This window comes from Microchirus variegatus (assembly GCF_963457635.1).
Source record: "Microchirus variegatus genome assembly, chromosome: 21".
Lineage (NCBI taxonomy): Eukaryota > Metazoa > Chordata > Actinopteri > Pleuronectiformes > Soleidae > Microchirus > Microchirus variegatus.
In genome coordinates this window covers 19,432,424-19,449,868 of record NC_139822.1, presented here as the reverse complement: position 1 = coordinate 19,449,868, position 17,445 = coordinate 19,432,424, and the positions used below count along the sequence as shown (strand labels likewise).

At 44.2% G+C, this 17,445-nt stretch overlaps 1 protein-coding gene across 1 annotated transcript in view; it reads left to right on the top strand.

The window, feature by feature from the left end:
* The window catches only part of dock3 (dedicator of cytokinesis 3), a gene marked incomplete at its 3' end in the record, with an annotated part of 71,641 nt that extends 54,544 nt beyond the window's left edge, over positions 1-17,097 (top strand). Inside the window, exons 34-55 of the mRNA XM_083907665.1 lie at positions 405-431; positions 522-617; positions 1,048-1,108; positions 1,963-2,056; positions 2,152-2,300; positions 4,669-4,755; positions 5,074-5,178; positions 6,071-6,212; positions 7,256-7,422; positions 8,662-8,748; positions 10,250-10,429; positions 10,843-10,926; positions 11,002-11,118; positions 11,684-11,793; positions 13,093-13,237; positions 13,350-13,431; positions 14,101-14,198; positions 14,407-14,494; positions 14,674-14,784; positions 15,091-15,176; positions 16,357-16,713; positions 16,900-17,097. Of these exons, the coding sequence (XP_083763791.1) occupies positions 405-431; positions 522-617; positions 1,048-1,108; positions 1,963-2,056; positions 2,152-2,300; positions 4,669-4,755; positions 5,074-5,178; positions 6,071-6,212; positions 7,256-7,422; positions 8,662-8,748; positions 10,250-10,429; positions 10,843-10,926; positions 11,002-11,118; positions 11,684-11,793; positions 13,093-13,237; positions 13,350-13,431; positions 14,101-14,198; positions 14,407-14,494; positions 14,674-14,784; positions 15,091-15,176; positions 16,357-16,713; positions 16,900-17,097 (2,671 nt within the window). The remainder of the gene's footprint in view (positions 1-404; positions 432-521; positions 618-1,047; positions 1,109-1,962; positions 2,057-2,151; positions 2,301-4,668; positions 4,756-5,073; positions 5,179-6,070; positions 6,213-7,255; positions 7,423-8,661; positions 8,749-10,249; positions 10,430-10,842; positions 10,927-11,001; positions 11,119-11,683; positions 11,794-13,092; positions 13,238-13,349; positions 13,432-14,100; positions 14,199-14,406; positions 14,495-14,673; positions 14,785-15,090; positions 15,177-16,356; positions 16,714-16,899) is intronic.
* Positions 17,098-17,445: the final 348 nt, after the last annotated feature.

Genomic DNA, 17,445 nt, shown 5'->3' with positions numbered 1-17,445 from the left:
CACGCACACAAATAAACAAACAACACACAAAAGCAATCACACACAAACAAACACACAAAAACAAACAGACACACACACTAACAAACAAACACACACTAACAAACACACACACACTTACAAACACGTACACCAACACAAACACACACGCACTAACAAACACGTACACTAACAGTAACAAACACACACACAAACAAACAGACACAAAAACAAACACACACACACACAAACAAACAAACACACTAACACAAACAAACACACAGACACACAAAAACAAACACACAAAAACAAATAAAAACAAACAATCACACACAAACAAACACACACACACAAACACACACACACACATACTAACACACACTAACCCTCCTGTGTTCTAACTCTTGGTTCTGTGCTGCTTGGATCAGAACTCAGCTGTTTGGGCCGTATCCCAGGTACAGTATCACTGACTGTCTGTCTGTCTATATCACTGTCTGTATCGCTGTCTGTCTGACTGTCTGTATCACTGACTGTCTGTATCACAGTCTGCTGGAGAAGATCGAGCAGGAGACGTGGAGAGAGACCGGAGTGTCCTTCGTTACCTCGGTAACACGACTGATGGAGCGACTGCTGGACTACCGGTAACACACACACACACACACACACACACACTGTGCACATGTTCCGTGTGTTGTGTTGTTGCATGGCAGCCATTTTGAATTGTGAGAAATTCAAGATGGCTGCCTCTATGGCATTTAGCACGTATGTCGTTCGTCTTCTAGAATCATAAGACTGGTCTATGCTAGTCCACAGACGGCTAGATTAGCTCGCTAGTTGGCAAAACTAGCATTAACTCCTAGCTACATTGCAGTATTAGTTAGCAACATTTCCCATGATGCTCTGGTGGACTGACAGTGAGGTGGATTGTGTGTTTTTGTTGTTGTTGTTGTTGTTATTGAATAAAACGCCTTTAGCAAACGCCATTTTAGTTCAAACCAGACACCAGTGTTGTTGTTGTTGTTGTTGTTTTTGTGTTTTTGTCGTCACAAACTTCTCGCTCTTGTGTTTCAGTGACTGTATGAAAGGAGACGAGACGGAGAACAAGAAGATCGGCTGCACCGTCAACCTCCTGGTACGACCGCGCTCAGCCGTTAGCATGTTAGCTTCGTACGTTTTAATGAGTTGGAGGAAAAACAACGACAACGACATTTTAGATTTGACTGTTTCTAAGACAATTTGATCATGTGACTGAAGAACCTGCGACTTTTACCGTTTAATTTCCCTTCAGTTTTATTTGTCCCACACGTTGAACTTTGTTCCCGCTGTTAGCATGTTAGTGTGTTAGCAGAACACCGCGTGGTTATCGACTGGTATAGCTAACATTAGCTTGCTCGAGATACGTCTGCGTCCGTGTTTTGTTTCCTCCGACTTCTCCACTGCTACACACACAAACACACACAAACGCACACACACAAACAAACACACACAAGCAAACAAAAGAACACAAGAAACCACACAAAGAAACAAACAGACACCGTTGTGCTAACACGCTAACAGCGGCGCTTTTGTTTCTGTGTTTGTTTGTGTGTGTGTGTTTGTTTGTTTGTGGGTGTTTGTTTGTGTTTGTTTTTTTGTTTGTTTGTTTGTGTTTGTTTGTTTCTGTGTGTTTTCTTGTGTTTGTTTGTGTGCTTGTTGGTGTGTTTGTTTGCAAAAACACACAAACAAACACAGAAACAAAAACGCTGCTGTTAGCGTGTTAGCACAACACCGCGTCGTTATCACCTGGTGTAGCTAACATTAGCTCGCTCGAGATACGTCTGCGTCCGTGTTTTGTTTCCTGACTTCTCCACTGGGAGGCGACGTCGCTCCAGTTCTAAAATCTGAACTCTAGTAACAACTCCATGACTTCCGTTTGTACTTCACGACTTGTTCTACTGCCCCCTTGTGGTGAAACGACGTCGTGTCCTTTTGTTTTTACGTCCTCAGAACTTCTACAAGTCCGAGATCAACAAGGAGGAGATGTACATCCGCTACATTCACAAGCTGTGTGACATGCATCTACAGGCCGAGAACTACACCGGTACAGCACACACACACACAGACAGTATGTGTGTGTGTGTGTGTGTGTGTGTGTGTGTGTGACATGGTTGTGTTGTTGTTGTTGTGCGTCCACAGAGGCTGCGTTCACTCTGCTCTTGTACTGGGAGCTGCTGCACTGGGACGAGCGTCCGCTCAAAGACTTCCTTCACTATCCTGCTCAGACTGAGTGGCATCGCAAAGAGGGTCTGAGTCGCAAGGTCATCCACTACTTTAACAAGGGGAAGGTACACACACACACACACACACACACACACACACACACACACATCACTGACCTTAACCATAACCACAATTCAAATCTTAGTCCTAAAACCACTCACTCTCCCACACCAAACCCCATAGAGAAAACCAGTGATTTTAGCTCACAGGGACACAGGAGCTGCTGGTCCTCTGCTGCCTCGTGTGGTCACTTTGTGTCACTGAGTTAAGTCTGAATGTATATTTTCTAAAGCCGAATTCACCAAATAAGATATTGTAAGTTAGTGATGGAGGCAGCAGTGGATCAACAACTCCTGTGAACTCCTGTGTGCTGTGATGTTAAAATCACTGGTTTACTCTATGGACATTGGTGTGGGAGAGTGAGTGACTTTGGTGTGGGAGAGTGAGTGACTTTGGTGTGGGAGAGTGAGTGACGTTGGTGTGGGAGAGTGAGTGACGTTGGTGTGGGAGAGTGAGTGACTTTGGTGTGAGAGAGTAAGTGACTTTGGTGCGAGAGAGTGAGTGACTTTGGTGCGGGAAAGTGAGTGACTTTGGTGTGGGAGAGTGAGTGACTTTGGTGCGGGAGAGAGTAAGTGACTTTGGTGCGGGAGAGTGAGTGACTTTGGTGCGGGAGAGTGAGTGACTTAGGTGCGGGAGAGTGAGTGACTTTGGTGCGGGAGAGTGAGTGACTTTGGTGATGGAGAGTGAGTGACTTTGGTGCGGGAGAGTGAGTGACTTTGGTGCGAGAGAGTGAGTGACTTTGGTGCGGGAGAGTGAGTGACTTTGGTGCGGGCGAGTGAGTGACTTTGGTGCGGGCGAGTGAGTGACTTTGGTGTGGGAGAGTGAGTGACTTTGGTGTGGGAGAGTGACTGACTGTAGTGTGAGAGAGTGAGTGACTGGTGTGGGAGAGTGAGTGACTTTGGTGCGGGCGAGTGAGTGACTTTGGTGCGGGAGAGTGAGTGACTTTGGTGCGGGAGAGTGAGTGACTTTGGTGTGGGTGAGTGAGTGACTTTGGTGCGGGAGAGTGAGTGACTTTGGTGCGGGCGAGTGAGTGACTTTGGTGCGGGCGAGTGAGTGACTTTGGTGCGAGAGAGTGAGTGACTTTGGTGCGGGAGAGTGAGTGACTTTGGTGCGGGCGAGTGAGTGACTTTGGTGCGAGAGAGTGAGTGACTTTGGTGTGGGAGAGTGAGTGACTTTGGTGCGGGAGAGTGAGTGACTTTGGTGCGGGCGAGTGAGTGACTTTGGTGCGAGAGAGTGAGTGACTTTGGTGCGGGAGAGTGAGTGACTTTGGTGCGGGCGAGTGAGTGACTTTGGTGCGGGAGAGTGAGTGACTTTGGTGTGAGAGAGTGAGTGACTTTGGTGTGGGAGAGTGAGTGACTTTGGTGTGAGAGAGTGAGTGACTTTGGTGTGGGAGAGTGAGTGACTTTGGTGCGGGCGAGTGAGTGACTTTGGTGTGGGAGAGTGAGTGACTTTGGTGTGAGAGAGTGAGTGACTTTGGTGCGGGAGAGTGAGTGACTTTGGTGTGAGAGAGTGAGTGACTTTGGTGCGGGAGAGTGAGTGACTTTTGTGTGAGAGAGTGAGTGACTTTGGTGCGGGAGAGTGAGTGACTTTGGTGTGAGAGAGTGAGTGACTTTGGTGCGGGAGAGTGAGTGACTTTTGTGTGAGAGAGTGAGTGACTTTGGTGCGGGAGAGTGAGTGACTTTGGTGTGAGAGAGTGAGTGACTTTGGTGCGGGAGAGTGAGTGACTGGTGTGGGAGAGTGAGTGACTTTGGTACGGGAGAGTGAGTGACTTTTGTGTGAGAGAGTGAGTGACTTTGGTGCGGGAGAGTGAGTGACTTTGGTGTGAGAGAGTGAGTGACTTTGGTGCGGGAGAGTGAGTGACTTTGGTGTGAGAGAGTGAGTGACTTTGGTGCGGGAGAGTGAGTGACTGGTGTGGGAGAGTGAGTGACTTTGGTGCGGGAGAGTGAGTGACTTTTGTGTGAGAGAGTGAGTGACTTTGGTGCGGGAGAGTGAGTGACTTTGGTGTGAGAGAGTGAGTGACTTTGGTGCGGGAGAGTGAGTGACTGGTGTGGGAGAGTGAGTGACTTTGGTGCGGGAGAGTGAGTGACTTTTGTGTGAGAGAGTGAGTGACTTTGGTGCGGGAGAGTGAGTGACTTTGGTGTGAGAGAGTGAGTGACTTTGGTGCGGGAGAGTGAGTGGTTTACAAACTTCAGTTTACACAAGGAAAAAGCATTAAATCACTTGGAAAAACGAATCGGAACACTTCAATTTTAACAGTAGTATGTGATGGTTAGAGTCTGTAAATGTGACACGTGTGTGTGTGTGTGTGTGTGTGTGTGTGTGTGTGTGTGTGTGTGTGTGTGTGTGTGTGTGTGTGTGTGTGTGTGTGTGTAGTGTTGGGAGTATGGTATTCCCCTTTGCAGAGAGCTGGCCTTCCAGTATGAGTCGCTGTACGACTACCAGAGTCTGAGCTGGATACGGGTGAGTCACGCACACACACACACACGCACACACACACGCAAACACACGCGCACACACACACACACACACACACACACACAAAAGGTTAACAATTGTAAATCACCTCTCTTCAGTACATACATGTTTTTATCTACTTCCACAAGGGGTCGCCACCATGTATTTGTGACTGTAAGGTTCAGTTTGTGTGTGTGTGTGTGTGTGTGTGTGTGTGTGTGTGTGTGTGTGTGTGTGTGTGTGTGTGTGTGTGTGTGTGTGTGTGTGTGTGTGTGTGTGTGTGTGTGTGTGTGTGTGTGTGTGTGTGTGTGTGTGTGTGTGTAGAAAATGGAGGCAGCATATTACGACAACATCATGGAGCAGCAGCGTCTGGAGCCCGAGTTCTTCAGGGTGGGATTTTACGGCAGGAAGTTTCCCTTCTTCCTCAGAGTGAGTACGACTTCTAATTTAAAATTTTTATTTTATACTTGTTTACAGAATACTTTGAGACGGATGAATGAATGAATGAATGAATGAATGAACGGCGTGTATGTATGTATCCTTTAATATCCTGACTAGGGTTGGAAAAATTCTAAAAAATTTGAAAAGTTTCAAATATGGAATATTTCCAAAAGTTCCCTCACTAAATTTCCCAAACTGGGAATTTTCCGCCCCTTTGTCACCATAAATATAAGATAAGATCAGATAAATAAGGAAGGTTGCAAAAACTTCCCAAAATTCCCAGATTAAATGTCACAATCTCATGGAAAGTTTCCAATTTGGAACAAGTCCCAAACCCCCAGGTTAAATTTTCTAATCCCATGGAAAGTTTCCGGAAATTTATTGGGAATTGTCCACCCCTTTGCCTCTGAAATAGTAAATAAGAAAGGTAGGATTGCAAAAATTTCCAACATTTCCAAACTAAATTTTCCTTACTGGGATATTTCCACCAGTTGCAAAAATTCCCATGGAAAGTTCCCAATTTGGAAACCACCAAACTAAATTTCCCAAACCCATGGAAGGTTTCTGGATATTTACTGGGACATTTCCATCCTTTTCCATCCTAAATGTACATTTCCCAGTAAATTTTCAGAAACTTTCCATGGGTTTTGGAAAATTTCAGTCAAGGAATTTTGGAAATATTCCAAATATGGGTAAATTTGCAGCCCTGGTCAGGATATTAAACCTAAACCTGAATTTGGACTTTGCAAAGGTAACGTTAGTGATTAAACGTAAACTAAGTCAACTTCGGTAAACGTTCTCTTTATGAATCACAGATTTTAGCTGGAATTTAACGTAAATGTAAACTTCCTGTTTATTAAAACCTGCTCTTTTCCTCCAGAACAAAGAGTTTGTGTGTCGCGGCCACGACTACGAGAGGTTAGAGGCCTTCCAGCAAAGGATGCTGGGAGAATTCCCACAAGCCATTGCGATGCAGCACCCAAATCAGCCGGACGAGGCCATTCTGCAGTGTGACGCGCAGTGTATCCTTCACACGTGTTCACATGTTTACGTTGTTCTTTACGTTCACACGATTGCGTCGTTCTTTACGTTCACGCATGTTTACGTTGTTCTTTACATTCACACATGTTTATGTTGTTCTTTACGTTCACGTATGTTTACGTTGTTCTTTGCATTCACATGTTAACGTCGTTCTTTACATTCACATGTTTACGTCATTCTTTACGTTCACACGTTTACGTTGTTCTTTACATTCACACGTTTACGTCGTTCTTTTTTACGTTCACGCGTTTATGTCGTTCTTTGTTTACTTCGTTCTTTACGTTCACACGTTTATGTCGTTCTTTGTGTTTACGTCGTTCTTTACATTCACGCATGTTTACGTCGTTCTTTACATTCACACGTGTTTACATCATTCTTTACATTCACACGTTTACGTCATTCTTTACGTTCACACGTTTACGTCGTTCTTTACGTTCACACATGCTTACGTCATTCTTTACATTCACACACGTTTACATTGTTCTTTACGTTCACATGTTTACGTTGTTCTTTACGTTCAGACGTTTACATTGTTCTTTACGTTCACACGTGTTTACGTCGTTCTTTACATTCACACGTGTTTACATCGTTCTTTACATTCACATGTTTACGTCATTCTTTACGTTCACACGTTTACGTCGTTCTTTACGTTCACACATGCTTACGTCATTCTTTACATTCACACACGTTTACATTGTTCTTTACGTTCATGTTTACGTTGTTCTTTACGTTCAGACGTTTACATTGTTCTTTACGTTCACACGTGTTTAGGTTGTTCTTTACGTTCACACGTGTTTAGGTTGTTCTTTACGTTCACACGTGTTTACGTCGTTCTTTACATTCACATGTTTACGTCATTCTTTACGTTCACACGTTTACGTTCTTTACATTCACACGTTTACGTCGTTCTTTACATTCACACGTGTTTACATCGTTCTTTACATTCACATGTTTACGTCGTTCTTTACGTTCACACGTTTACGTTGTTCTTTAAACGTTAAACTCCCCTGACCTCTGACCTCAGATCTGCAGATCTACGCGGTGACCCCGGTGCCGGACGGCGTTAGCGTGCTGCAGATGGACAGAGTTCCCGACCGCATCAAGAGTTTCTACCGCGTCAACAACGTCCGGCGTTTCCGTTACGACCGACCGTTCCACAAAGGACCCAAAGACCGAGACAATGAGTTCAAGGTCAGATTAAGTCTGTGATATCTGTTTAACACGCGTTTTATCTCACTGTGAAACCACTCACTCTCCCACACCAAATCCCCATGGAAAGTTTCCGATTTGGAATATTTCCAAAAGACCCTCGCTGAATTTTCCAATCCCAAGGAAAGTTTATGGAAATTTAATGATAATTCCCAACCCTCAGTAATAAGATAAGTAGTTTGCGAAAAAATTCCCATGGAAAGATTCCAATTTTGAATATTTCCTAAATTTCCCAATCCCAGGAACGTTTCAGGAAATTTACTGGGAAATTTTCCGACCTAAAGAAAACATGCAAATAAGACAAGATAAATAAAGTAAGGATGCAAAGATTTACTAAATTCCCAAACTAAATTCCCAATCCCATGGAAAGTCTCTGGAAATTTAACAATAATTTTCCACCCCTCAGCAATAAGATGGATTGTAAAAATTCCCATGGAAAGATTCAAACCTGGAATATTGATCGGGAATTTCCACCGCTCTGCAACCTCAAAGATAAGGAGCAAAAATTCTTATGTTAAGTTTCCTATTTGGAATATTAAATTCCCAGTCCCATGGCAAGTGTCTGGGAATTTAACGATCATTTTCCATCCCTCAGCAATAAGATCAGCAGGGTTGCAAAAATTTCCATAATTCCCGAACTAAATTTCCAAATAACATGGAAAGTTTCAGGAATATTTAATGGGAATTTTCCGCCCCTTTGCCACCCTGAAGATAAGATAAATATGAAAGTTAAGGTTGCAAAAATGTCCAAAAATTCCTGAACTAAATGTCCAAATCCCACAATTTCCCGCCTGTCAGCAATAAGATGGGTTGCAATAATTCCCACGGAAAGTTTAAAACTTTGAATAGTTACCGGGAATTTTTCACCTCTTTGAAACCTTAAAGGGTAATGGAAAATTATTGTTACATTTCCAGGAAGTTTCCCATAGGATTGGGAAATTTAGTTTGGGAATTTTGGAATTTTCATGGCAATGAATGGGAATTTCTGCAACCTTATCTATGTTATTTATATGATAAGATAATATCTTTAGATAGATTTTCTTATGGGTTTTTTTTTTATATATATATATAAATGACCTTTACGTTTGCTGCTGTAACACTGTAACTGTGAATGTTACACACACACACACACACACACACACACACACACACACACACACACACACACACACACACACACACAAACACACACACACTCACACTGATGTGTGTGTGTTACAGAGTCTGTGGATAGAGAGGACCACACTGATCCTCACTCACCCTCTGCCCGGAATCTCTCGCTGGTTTGAGGTGGAGAAGCGAGAACTGGTGAGTGAGAAACTTCCTGTTTCCTGTAAATAAATAAGTGCATAAGCTCTCACATGATGAACATAGAAGAAAAAGAGGAACTCTGTGTGCAGTGAGTGAGCACCCACTCACTCTCCCACACCAAAGTCCATAGAGAAAAGTTCACAGGAGTTGTTGATCCACTGCTGCCTCCATCACTAAGTTACAATGTCTGATTTTAAGCTTTTAAAATATTTACTTTAGACTTAACTTCAGTGACACAAAGTGACCACACGAGGCAGCAGAGGACCAGCAGCTCCTGTGTCCCTGTGAGCTAAAATCACTGGTTTTCTCTGTGGGCTTTGGTCTATATCTCCTCCCCCACACACACACACACACACTTTTTTTGTCCCCTTTGTCTTTTTTTAATTTGTCCTTTCAGTCTTTTTCTACGTAGTTAATCGCAGTTAACTCCTCGTAGTTAATCGTAGTCAACTCCTCGTAGTTATTTGTCGTTAATCTAAGTTAACGCCTCGTAATTAATTGTAGTTAATCGCAGTTAGCTCCTCGTAGTTAACTGCACGTAGTTAACTCCACATAGTTAACTCCACGTAGTTATTCGTAGTTAACTCCACGTAGTTAACTCCACATGGTTAACTCCACATAGTTAACTCCACGTAGTTAATCGTAGTTAACTCTACATAGTTAATCGTAGTTAACTCCACGCAGTCAACTCCACGTAGTTAATCGTAGTTAATCTCATTTAACGTCTCGTAATGAATTGTAGTTAATCGTAGTTAACTCCTCATAGTTAATCGTAGTTAACTCCACGTAGTTAATCGTAGTTAACTCCTCGTAGTTAATCGTAGTTAACTCCACGTAGTTATTCGCAGTTAACTCCACGTAGTTAACTCCACATGGTTAACTCCACATAGTTAACTCCACGTAGTTAATCGTAGTTAACTCCACATAGTTAATCGTAGTTAACTCCACGTAGTTAATCGTAGTTAACTCCACGCAGTCAACTCCACGTAGTTAATCGTAGTTAATCTCATTTAACGTCTCGTAATTAATTGTAGTTAATCGTAGTTAACTCCTCGTAGTTAATCGTAGTTAACTCCACGTAGTTAATCGTAGTTAACTCCACGCAGTCAACTCCACGTAGTTAATCGTAGTTAATCTCATTTAACGTCTCGTAATTAATTGTAGTTAATCGTAGTTAACTCGTCGTAGTTAATCATAGTTAACTCCACGTCGTTAATCGTAGTTAACTCGTCGTAGTTAATGGCAGTTAACTCCTTGTATTTAATCGTCATCAATCTCAGTTAACACTTTGTAATTAATCGTAGTTAATGGCAGTTAACTCCTCGTAGTTAATGGCTTTGGTCTATATCCCCCCCGGCTTTTTTTTTCTGACAAGATATGAGATATTTTGTGGATGCACTGTAGTTTAGTCTGGGTGTTATATGATGATCAATAGTTCTAAAGTAATATTAGTCAAATAAATATGTTCAGTCTGTGAAGTGACTGATCTCCTCTCCAGGTGGAGGTCAGTCCTCTGGAGAACGCTGTGTCTGTGGTGGAGAACAAGAACCAGGAGCTGAGGACTCTGATCAGTCAGTACCAACACAAGCAGCTGCAGGGAAACATCAACCTGCTCAGCATGACGCTCAACGGGGTCATCGACGCCGCCGTCAACGGAGGCATCGCCCGATACCAGGAGGTTTATTTCATAATCAAATAAAACTCTCCCGCACCAAAGTCACTCACTCTCTCGCACCAAAGTCACTCACTCTCCCACACCAAAGTCCATAGAGTAAACCAGTGATTTTAACATCACAGCACACAGGAGTTTACAGGAGTTGTTGATCCACTGCTGCCTCCATCACTAACTTACAATGACTGATTTTAGGGAATTCGGCTTCTAAAATACTTAATTCAGATTGGCCTCAGTGACACAAAGTGACCACACGAGGCAGCAGAGGACCAGCAGCTCCTGTGTCCCTGTGAGCTAAAATCACTGGTTTTCTCTATGGACTTTGGTGTGGGAGAGAGAGCTTACTTTCATTTTGAAAGGGTGTGTCTCACACGTGTGTGTGTGTGTGTGTGTGTGTGTCTGTGTGTGTGTGTGAGCAGGCTTTCTTTGATAAAGACTACATCAACAGTCATCCTGAAGACACAGAGAAGATCACACAACTCAAAGATCTGATGCAGGAGCAGGTGAGAACGTCACAATGACTTAATCTCAGTTAACCTCAGTTAACTCCTCGTAGTTAATCCCGATGTTTCCCGCAGGTTCACATCCTCGGTGTCGGTCTGGCGGTTCACGAGAAGCTGGTGCACCCGGAAATGCGTCCCCTGCACAAAAAGCTGATCGATCAGTTCCAGATGATGAGGAGCAGCCTCTTCCATGTAAGTGAACACAGTGTGAATATAAGAGCAGTGTGAATATTATACTGTGAATATTAGAGTAGTGTGAATATAAGAGCAGTGTGAATATTAGAGTAGTGTGAATATAAGAGGAGTGTGAATATAAGAGGAGTGTGAATACTCAGAGGAGTGTGAATATAAGAGTAGTGAGAATACTCAGAGGAGTGTGAATATTAGAGTAGTGTGAATACTCAGAGCAGTGTGAATATAAGATTAGTGTGAATATAAGAGTAGTGTGAATATTAGAGTAGTGTGAACATTATACTGTGAATATAAGAGCAGTGTGAATATTATAGTGTGAATATTAGAGTAGTGTGAATATTAGAGTAGTGTGAATATTAGTCTGAATATTAGAGTAGTGTGAATATTACAGTGTGAATATTATAGTGTGAATATTAGAGTAGTGTGAATACTACAGTGTGAATATTATAGTCTGAATATTAGAGTGTGAATATTAGAGTAGTGTGAATATTATAGTGTGAATATTAGAGTAGTGTGAATATTATAGTGTGAATACTCATAGCAGTGTTTCCATGTGGCGTTGCAGGGTTTGCCTGGTCTGGACAGAACTAGCTCAGGAGCTAACATTCCCAGAGGAATCCTGGCGTCTCACAGCCCCATGAGCCCTGAGAGCTTCAAACTCCTGCACCGACACAGGTCTGCACACACACACACACACACACACACATACATTCTTGTACTTTCTGCAAACTGAGGACTGGGTTGCTGTGAGGACCAGCATTTCTACTTTATAAATCAACAACATAATTACAAATATCTACTTTTTGGCCCAAAAATGGACAAAAATGTCATCCAACATTTGAAAAAAAAACTTTGACCCAAAATATTTCATCCAAAATTTGACCCAACATTTTTCGTCCAAAATTTGACCCAAAATCTTTCGTCCAAAATTTGACCCAGAATTTTTCGTCCAAAATTTGACCCGGAATTTTTCGTCCAAAATTTGACCCAGAATTTTTCGTCCAAAATTTGACCCAAAATTTTTCGTCCAAAATTTGACAAAAACGTCATACTATACTATGTTGTCCAAAATTAAAAAAAAAAATTTGACCCAAAATATTTCATCCAAAATTTGACCCAAAATTTTCCGTCCAAAATTTGACCCAAAATGTTTCATCCAAAATTTGACCCAAAATTTTTCATCCGAAATTTGACCCAAAATTTTTCATCCAAAATTTGAAAAAAAATATTTCGGCCATTTGACAAAAACGTCATACTATACTATGTCGTCCAAAATGAAAAAAAAAAATTTGACCCAAAATATTTCATCCAAAATTTGACCCAAAATTTTCCGTCCAAAATTTGACCCAAAATTTTTCATCCAAAATTTGACCCAAAATTTTTCATCCAAAATTTGACCCAAAATTGTTCATCCAAAATTTGACCCAAAATTTTTCATCCAAAATTTGAAAAAAAATATTTCGGCCATTTGACAAAAACGTCATACTATACTATGTTGTCCAAAATTTAAAAAAAAAAAAAAATTTACCCAACATTTTTGGTCCAAAATTTTACAAAAACTTCATACTATACTATGTCGTCCAAAATTTTCTGACAAATTGAGTATAGCATGTTATAGCAGCAACCTCAGGAAGTGAATTCATTGAACACAAAGTGAGGACCGGCCAAAATGTCCTCACTTTGTAAAATGGACCTCACTTTGTTGGTTAAAAACCTTCACTGGTCCTCAGTATGCCGCAAGTACAAGAACACACACAAACACACACACACATCATCATCCATCGCCTCATTCCTTCATTCCATCGTGTTTTTTCATCTCTCTCTCTTTATCTTCTTCCTCTTCATCTTCACTCCTCACATTCCCGTCTTATCACTTCCTGCATCTTTTGGTCGTTTCTTTGCATGTGTCCTCGCTCGCTCCTCTCCTCTCCTTCCTCCCTTCCTCCCTTCCTTCCTCGTTCCCTCCTCCCTCAGCCCGATAGCCGTTTTGACTCCAGTGCGAAACTCCTCCTCCTCTCTCTCCTCGCATAACTCCAGTGAGATGGGGAACGTCGGGAATCTGCTGATCCTGGCTGACGGCGTGTTGGTGGAGCATCCTGAAGACTTCTACCGCATGCAGGTCAGTGTCCGAGAAAGTGCTTTCACCTGGGAAATAACGGGAAAAAGCTCCAAAGATTGTGTTGCTGTTTTAAAAAAAATCATTTTCACGTTCATGTTTCCCCCCTTTGCAGCCAAGCCCCTCCTCCTCCAGCCTAAGCTCCACCCACTCAGCACCCTCTCAGATGATAAACTCCGCCCCGTCGACAATCAGAGGTGAGCAGTTCAGTGTACACATACAAACATATATTTATACACGTTTGTTGTTGTTGTTTACACTCATGTTTGTTGTTGTTTATGCTCATGTTTGTTGTTGTTTACTCTCATGTTTGTTGTTTACGCTCACGTTTGTTGTTGTTTACGCTCACGTTTGTTGTTGTTTACGCTCGCATTTGTTTATTGTTTACGCTCATGTTTGTTGTTGTTTTCTCTCATGACTGTTGTTGTTTACGTTCACGTTTGTTGTTTACCCTCACGTTTGTTGTTGTTTACGCTCACGTTTGTTGTTGTTTACGCTCATGTTTGTTGTTGTTTACTCTCATGACTGTTGTTGTTTACGCTCGCGTTTGTTTATTGTTTACGCTCATGTTTGTTGTTGTTTTCTCTCATGACTGTTGTTGTTTACCCTCATGATTGTTTTTGTTGTTTACTCTCATGTTTGTTGTTGTTGTTTACGCTCATGTTTGTTGTTGTTTACTCTCATGACTGTTGTTGTTTACGCTCACGTTTGTTGTTGTTTACGCTCACGTTTGTTGTTGTTTTCTCTCATGACTGTTGTTGTTTACGTTCACGTTTGTTGTTGTTTACGCTCACGTTTGTTGTTGTTTACGCTCACGTTTGTTGTTGTTTATGCTCCTCCCACAGTGGGTTCTCCTTCTCTCCCAGACAAATACAGACACAACAGAGAAATGTTGATGCTGCTGCCGCCGCACAGAGATCGACCGAGCAGCGCTATGTACTCTAACATCACTGACAACGGACAGGTACGAGAGTGAGAGTGAGACGGAGAGTGAGACGGAGAGTAAAAGAGTGTGAGACAGAGTGTGAGACAGAGAGTAAAAGAGTGAGAGAGTGTGTCAGACAGAGTGAGATGGTGTGAGACAGAAAGTAAGGGTGTGAGACGGAGTGAGACAGAGAGTGAGACGGCGTGAGCGAGAGTGAGACAGGACTCAGTGTGGTCTTTGTCTCCAGCAGATGAACTTCCAGAGAGCTTTGTTCCATCAGGTGATCGGTCCATGTAAACCCTGCAGTGATCCTAACCTGTCTGTGGCTGAGAAAGGTACAAGAACCAACCACACACACACACACACACACACACACACACACACACACACACACACACACACAGAATCATGAAATAAAGATCATTTGCCGTCTCCTCTGATTCCTCGTTCCTCTCCTCCTTGTCTCCTCCCTCCTTGTCTCCTCCCCCCCCCCCCCTATGCCCCGCCCCCTCAGTCCTGACCACTCCCAGTAGCTGGAGTCTGGACAGTGGAACCAGAGAAGCTCTTCCCTTCCTCTCTGCTCACGTCACAGCGCCTCCTGTTCCCCCGCGCAACCAGCCACATGGTACGAGCCAGCTCTTCACTGTGTGTGTGTGTGTGTGTGTGTGTGTGTGTGATGTTGTATATAAACAGGAAATTCCCGTCAGTGAAACTGTGAGCTAAAATCACTGATGGACTTTGGTGTGGGAGAGTGAGTGGTTCACAAACTTCAGTTTCCTTAAACTGACGTAGATTTCATGAACTGAGTCTTTTTTTTTGTGGCTAAGACCAAACCACCTCGTCTTCCTCCTCCTCTTCCTCCTCCTCTTCTTCTCTGCGGTGTGTGATTGTGCCTCTCTCTCAGTCACTCCTGCTGTGTCGCCCCCTGTAGGCCAACACCCGCCGATGCACTTTGACGCTTTCCAGCAGCAGGTCAGCGACCTCCCTCCAGCTCTCCCCGCGCGCTCCTTAAGAAAGGTACCCTCCTCCTCCTCCTCCTCTTCCTCTTCCTCACTCCTGCTGTGTGTGTGTGTGTGTGTGTGTGTTTAACTGCCACTTATACTTATACAACGTTATAATGAAGTATTTGTGTAGGTTTTTTTAATTGAATTTAAAATTACATTTTTACGATTCTGCTCTCTGTTTTGTGGAACTGCTCACAAAAAATGAGACAGAGTGTGAGACAGAGTGTAAGATAGAGTGAGAGAGTCTGAGAGAGAGAGAGTGTGAGATAGTCTGAGAGTGTGAGACAGAGTGAGACAGTGTGTGAGAGAGTGAGACAGAGTCTGAGAGTGTGAGACAGAGTGAGATAGAGTTAGACAGTGTCTGAGAGAGTGTGTGAGAGTGTGAGATAGAGTCTGAGAGTGTGAGACAGAGTGAGACAGTGTGTGAGAGAGTGAGACAGAGTCTGAGAGTGTGAGAGAGTGAGACAGAGTGTGAGATAAAGTGAGACAGAGTCTGAGAGTGTGAGACAGAGTGAGAGAGAGTGTGAGATAAAGTGAGAGAGTCTGAGAGTGAGATAGTCTGAGAGTGTGAGACAGTGTGAGATAGAGTGAGACAGAGTCTGAGAGTGTGAGACAGTGTATGAGGGAGTGAGATAGTCTGAGAGTGTGAGACAGTGTATGAGAGATTGAGACAGAGTCTGAGAGTGTGAGACAGTGTGAGATAGAGTGAGACAGTGTATGAGAGAGTGAGACAGAGTCTGAGAGTGTGAGACAGTGTATGAGGGAGTGAGATAGTCTGAGAGTGTGAGACAGTGTATGAGAGAGTGAGACAGAGTCTGAGAGTGTGAGACAGTGTGAGATAGAGTGAGACAGTGTATGAGAGAGTGAGACAGAGTCTGAGAGTGTGAGACAGTGTATGAGGGAGTGAGATAGTCTGAGAGTGTGAGACAGTGTATGAGAGAGTGAGACAGAGTCTGAGAGTGTGAGATAGTGAGACAGAGTGTGAGACAGTGTATGAGAGTGAGACAGAGTGTGAGAGTGTGAGACAGAGTGTGACACAGATCACAAACAGTTACAGTTATGTAAAGTGCTCGTGCCAAATCCTGGATGGTCACAGAAGAGTTAAAAAACCATGTGAACAAAATGGCTGACCTGGTCTTCTACGTCTCTCTCTCTCTGTCTCTGTCTCACTCTCTCACTCTCTCTCTCTCTAGTCTCCCCTTCACCCTATACCTGCCTCGCCCACCAGTCCTCAGTCCATCCTGGATGGCAGTAACTCCACGTTATCGGGCAGCGCCAGCTCCGGAGTCTCCTCCCTCAGCGAGAGCAACTTCGGCGGCCCGGCCTCCTCCTCCTCCTGTTCCTCCTCCTCCTCCTCCGACCCCGCGGCCGCTCGCACCGACGCCCGGGACTCCGCCCCCAGCAGCCGGACCTGGACCGCCGACCAGGAGGACCCGGACTCGCCCTACCAGCCCGTCAGGTACAGCCTCTCCGAGCCTGAGGTCCTGGACGGAGCCAAACCCCCACCCTGTCGCAGCCAGTCCGCCCCGGTCGGAGTCGCCCCGGTCGGAGTCGCCCCGGTCGGAGTCGCCCCGGTCGGAGTCGCCCCGGTCCAGACGGGCGTCCTGACGGGGGTCCTGACCCAGCCGCAGGGTTCCACCCCCCCTCAGCAGCAGGACGGCCTCCCGCTCCACCTCTACTACCACCACCACCACTTCCTCCCTCACTACCTCCCCCACCACCCGCCGCTCTACCAGCTCCACGAGCCGCCCCCGGCCCTGCCCCCCAAGCCCTACCTCAGGGAGGGGTGCATCCCTGAAGAGGACGCCCTCCTCGGCTCCCAGGCTCCGCCTCCTCCGCGACCCATGCCGCGGAAAATCTCCCAGCCGATCATCGCAGCCGCCAAGGACGAGCAGGCCAAAGTGGCGTGGGAGCACGGCATCGGAGAGGAGTGAGACGTCGGAGGAGGATCTGTGCGCGAGCAAGAGACTCCGCCCCCTCATCCCGCTCCGATGACCAAACACTGACGAGGTAAAAGCTCGAAGGTCGTCTACGACTCGACGTCGCCGGATTCGTTCGGATGTTTCGTTCGCGCTAATCGATCCAGACTTGTCATCGTGATTCGTACGTCAAACCTTTTTTCTGTTTTTTTTTTTGTTGTCACCGATTTGCATCAATTAACGTTAATTTTAATCGCACTGACGGTAAAAACGACTTTAAGACGTTGTTGTGTTACTGTTATTTTATTTCTTAATGTGAGGAAAGATGTTTAAATCATGATAACAAATATGAAAGAGTGAGGA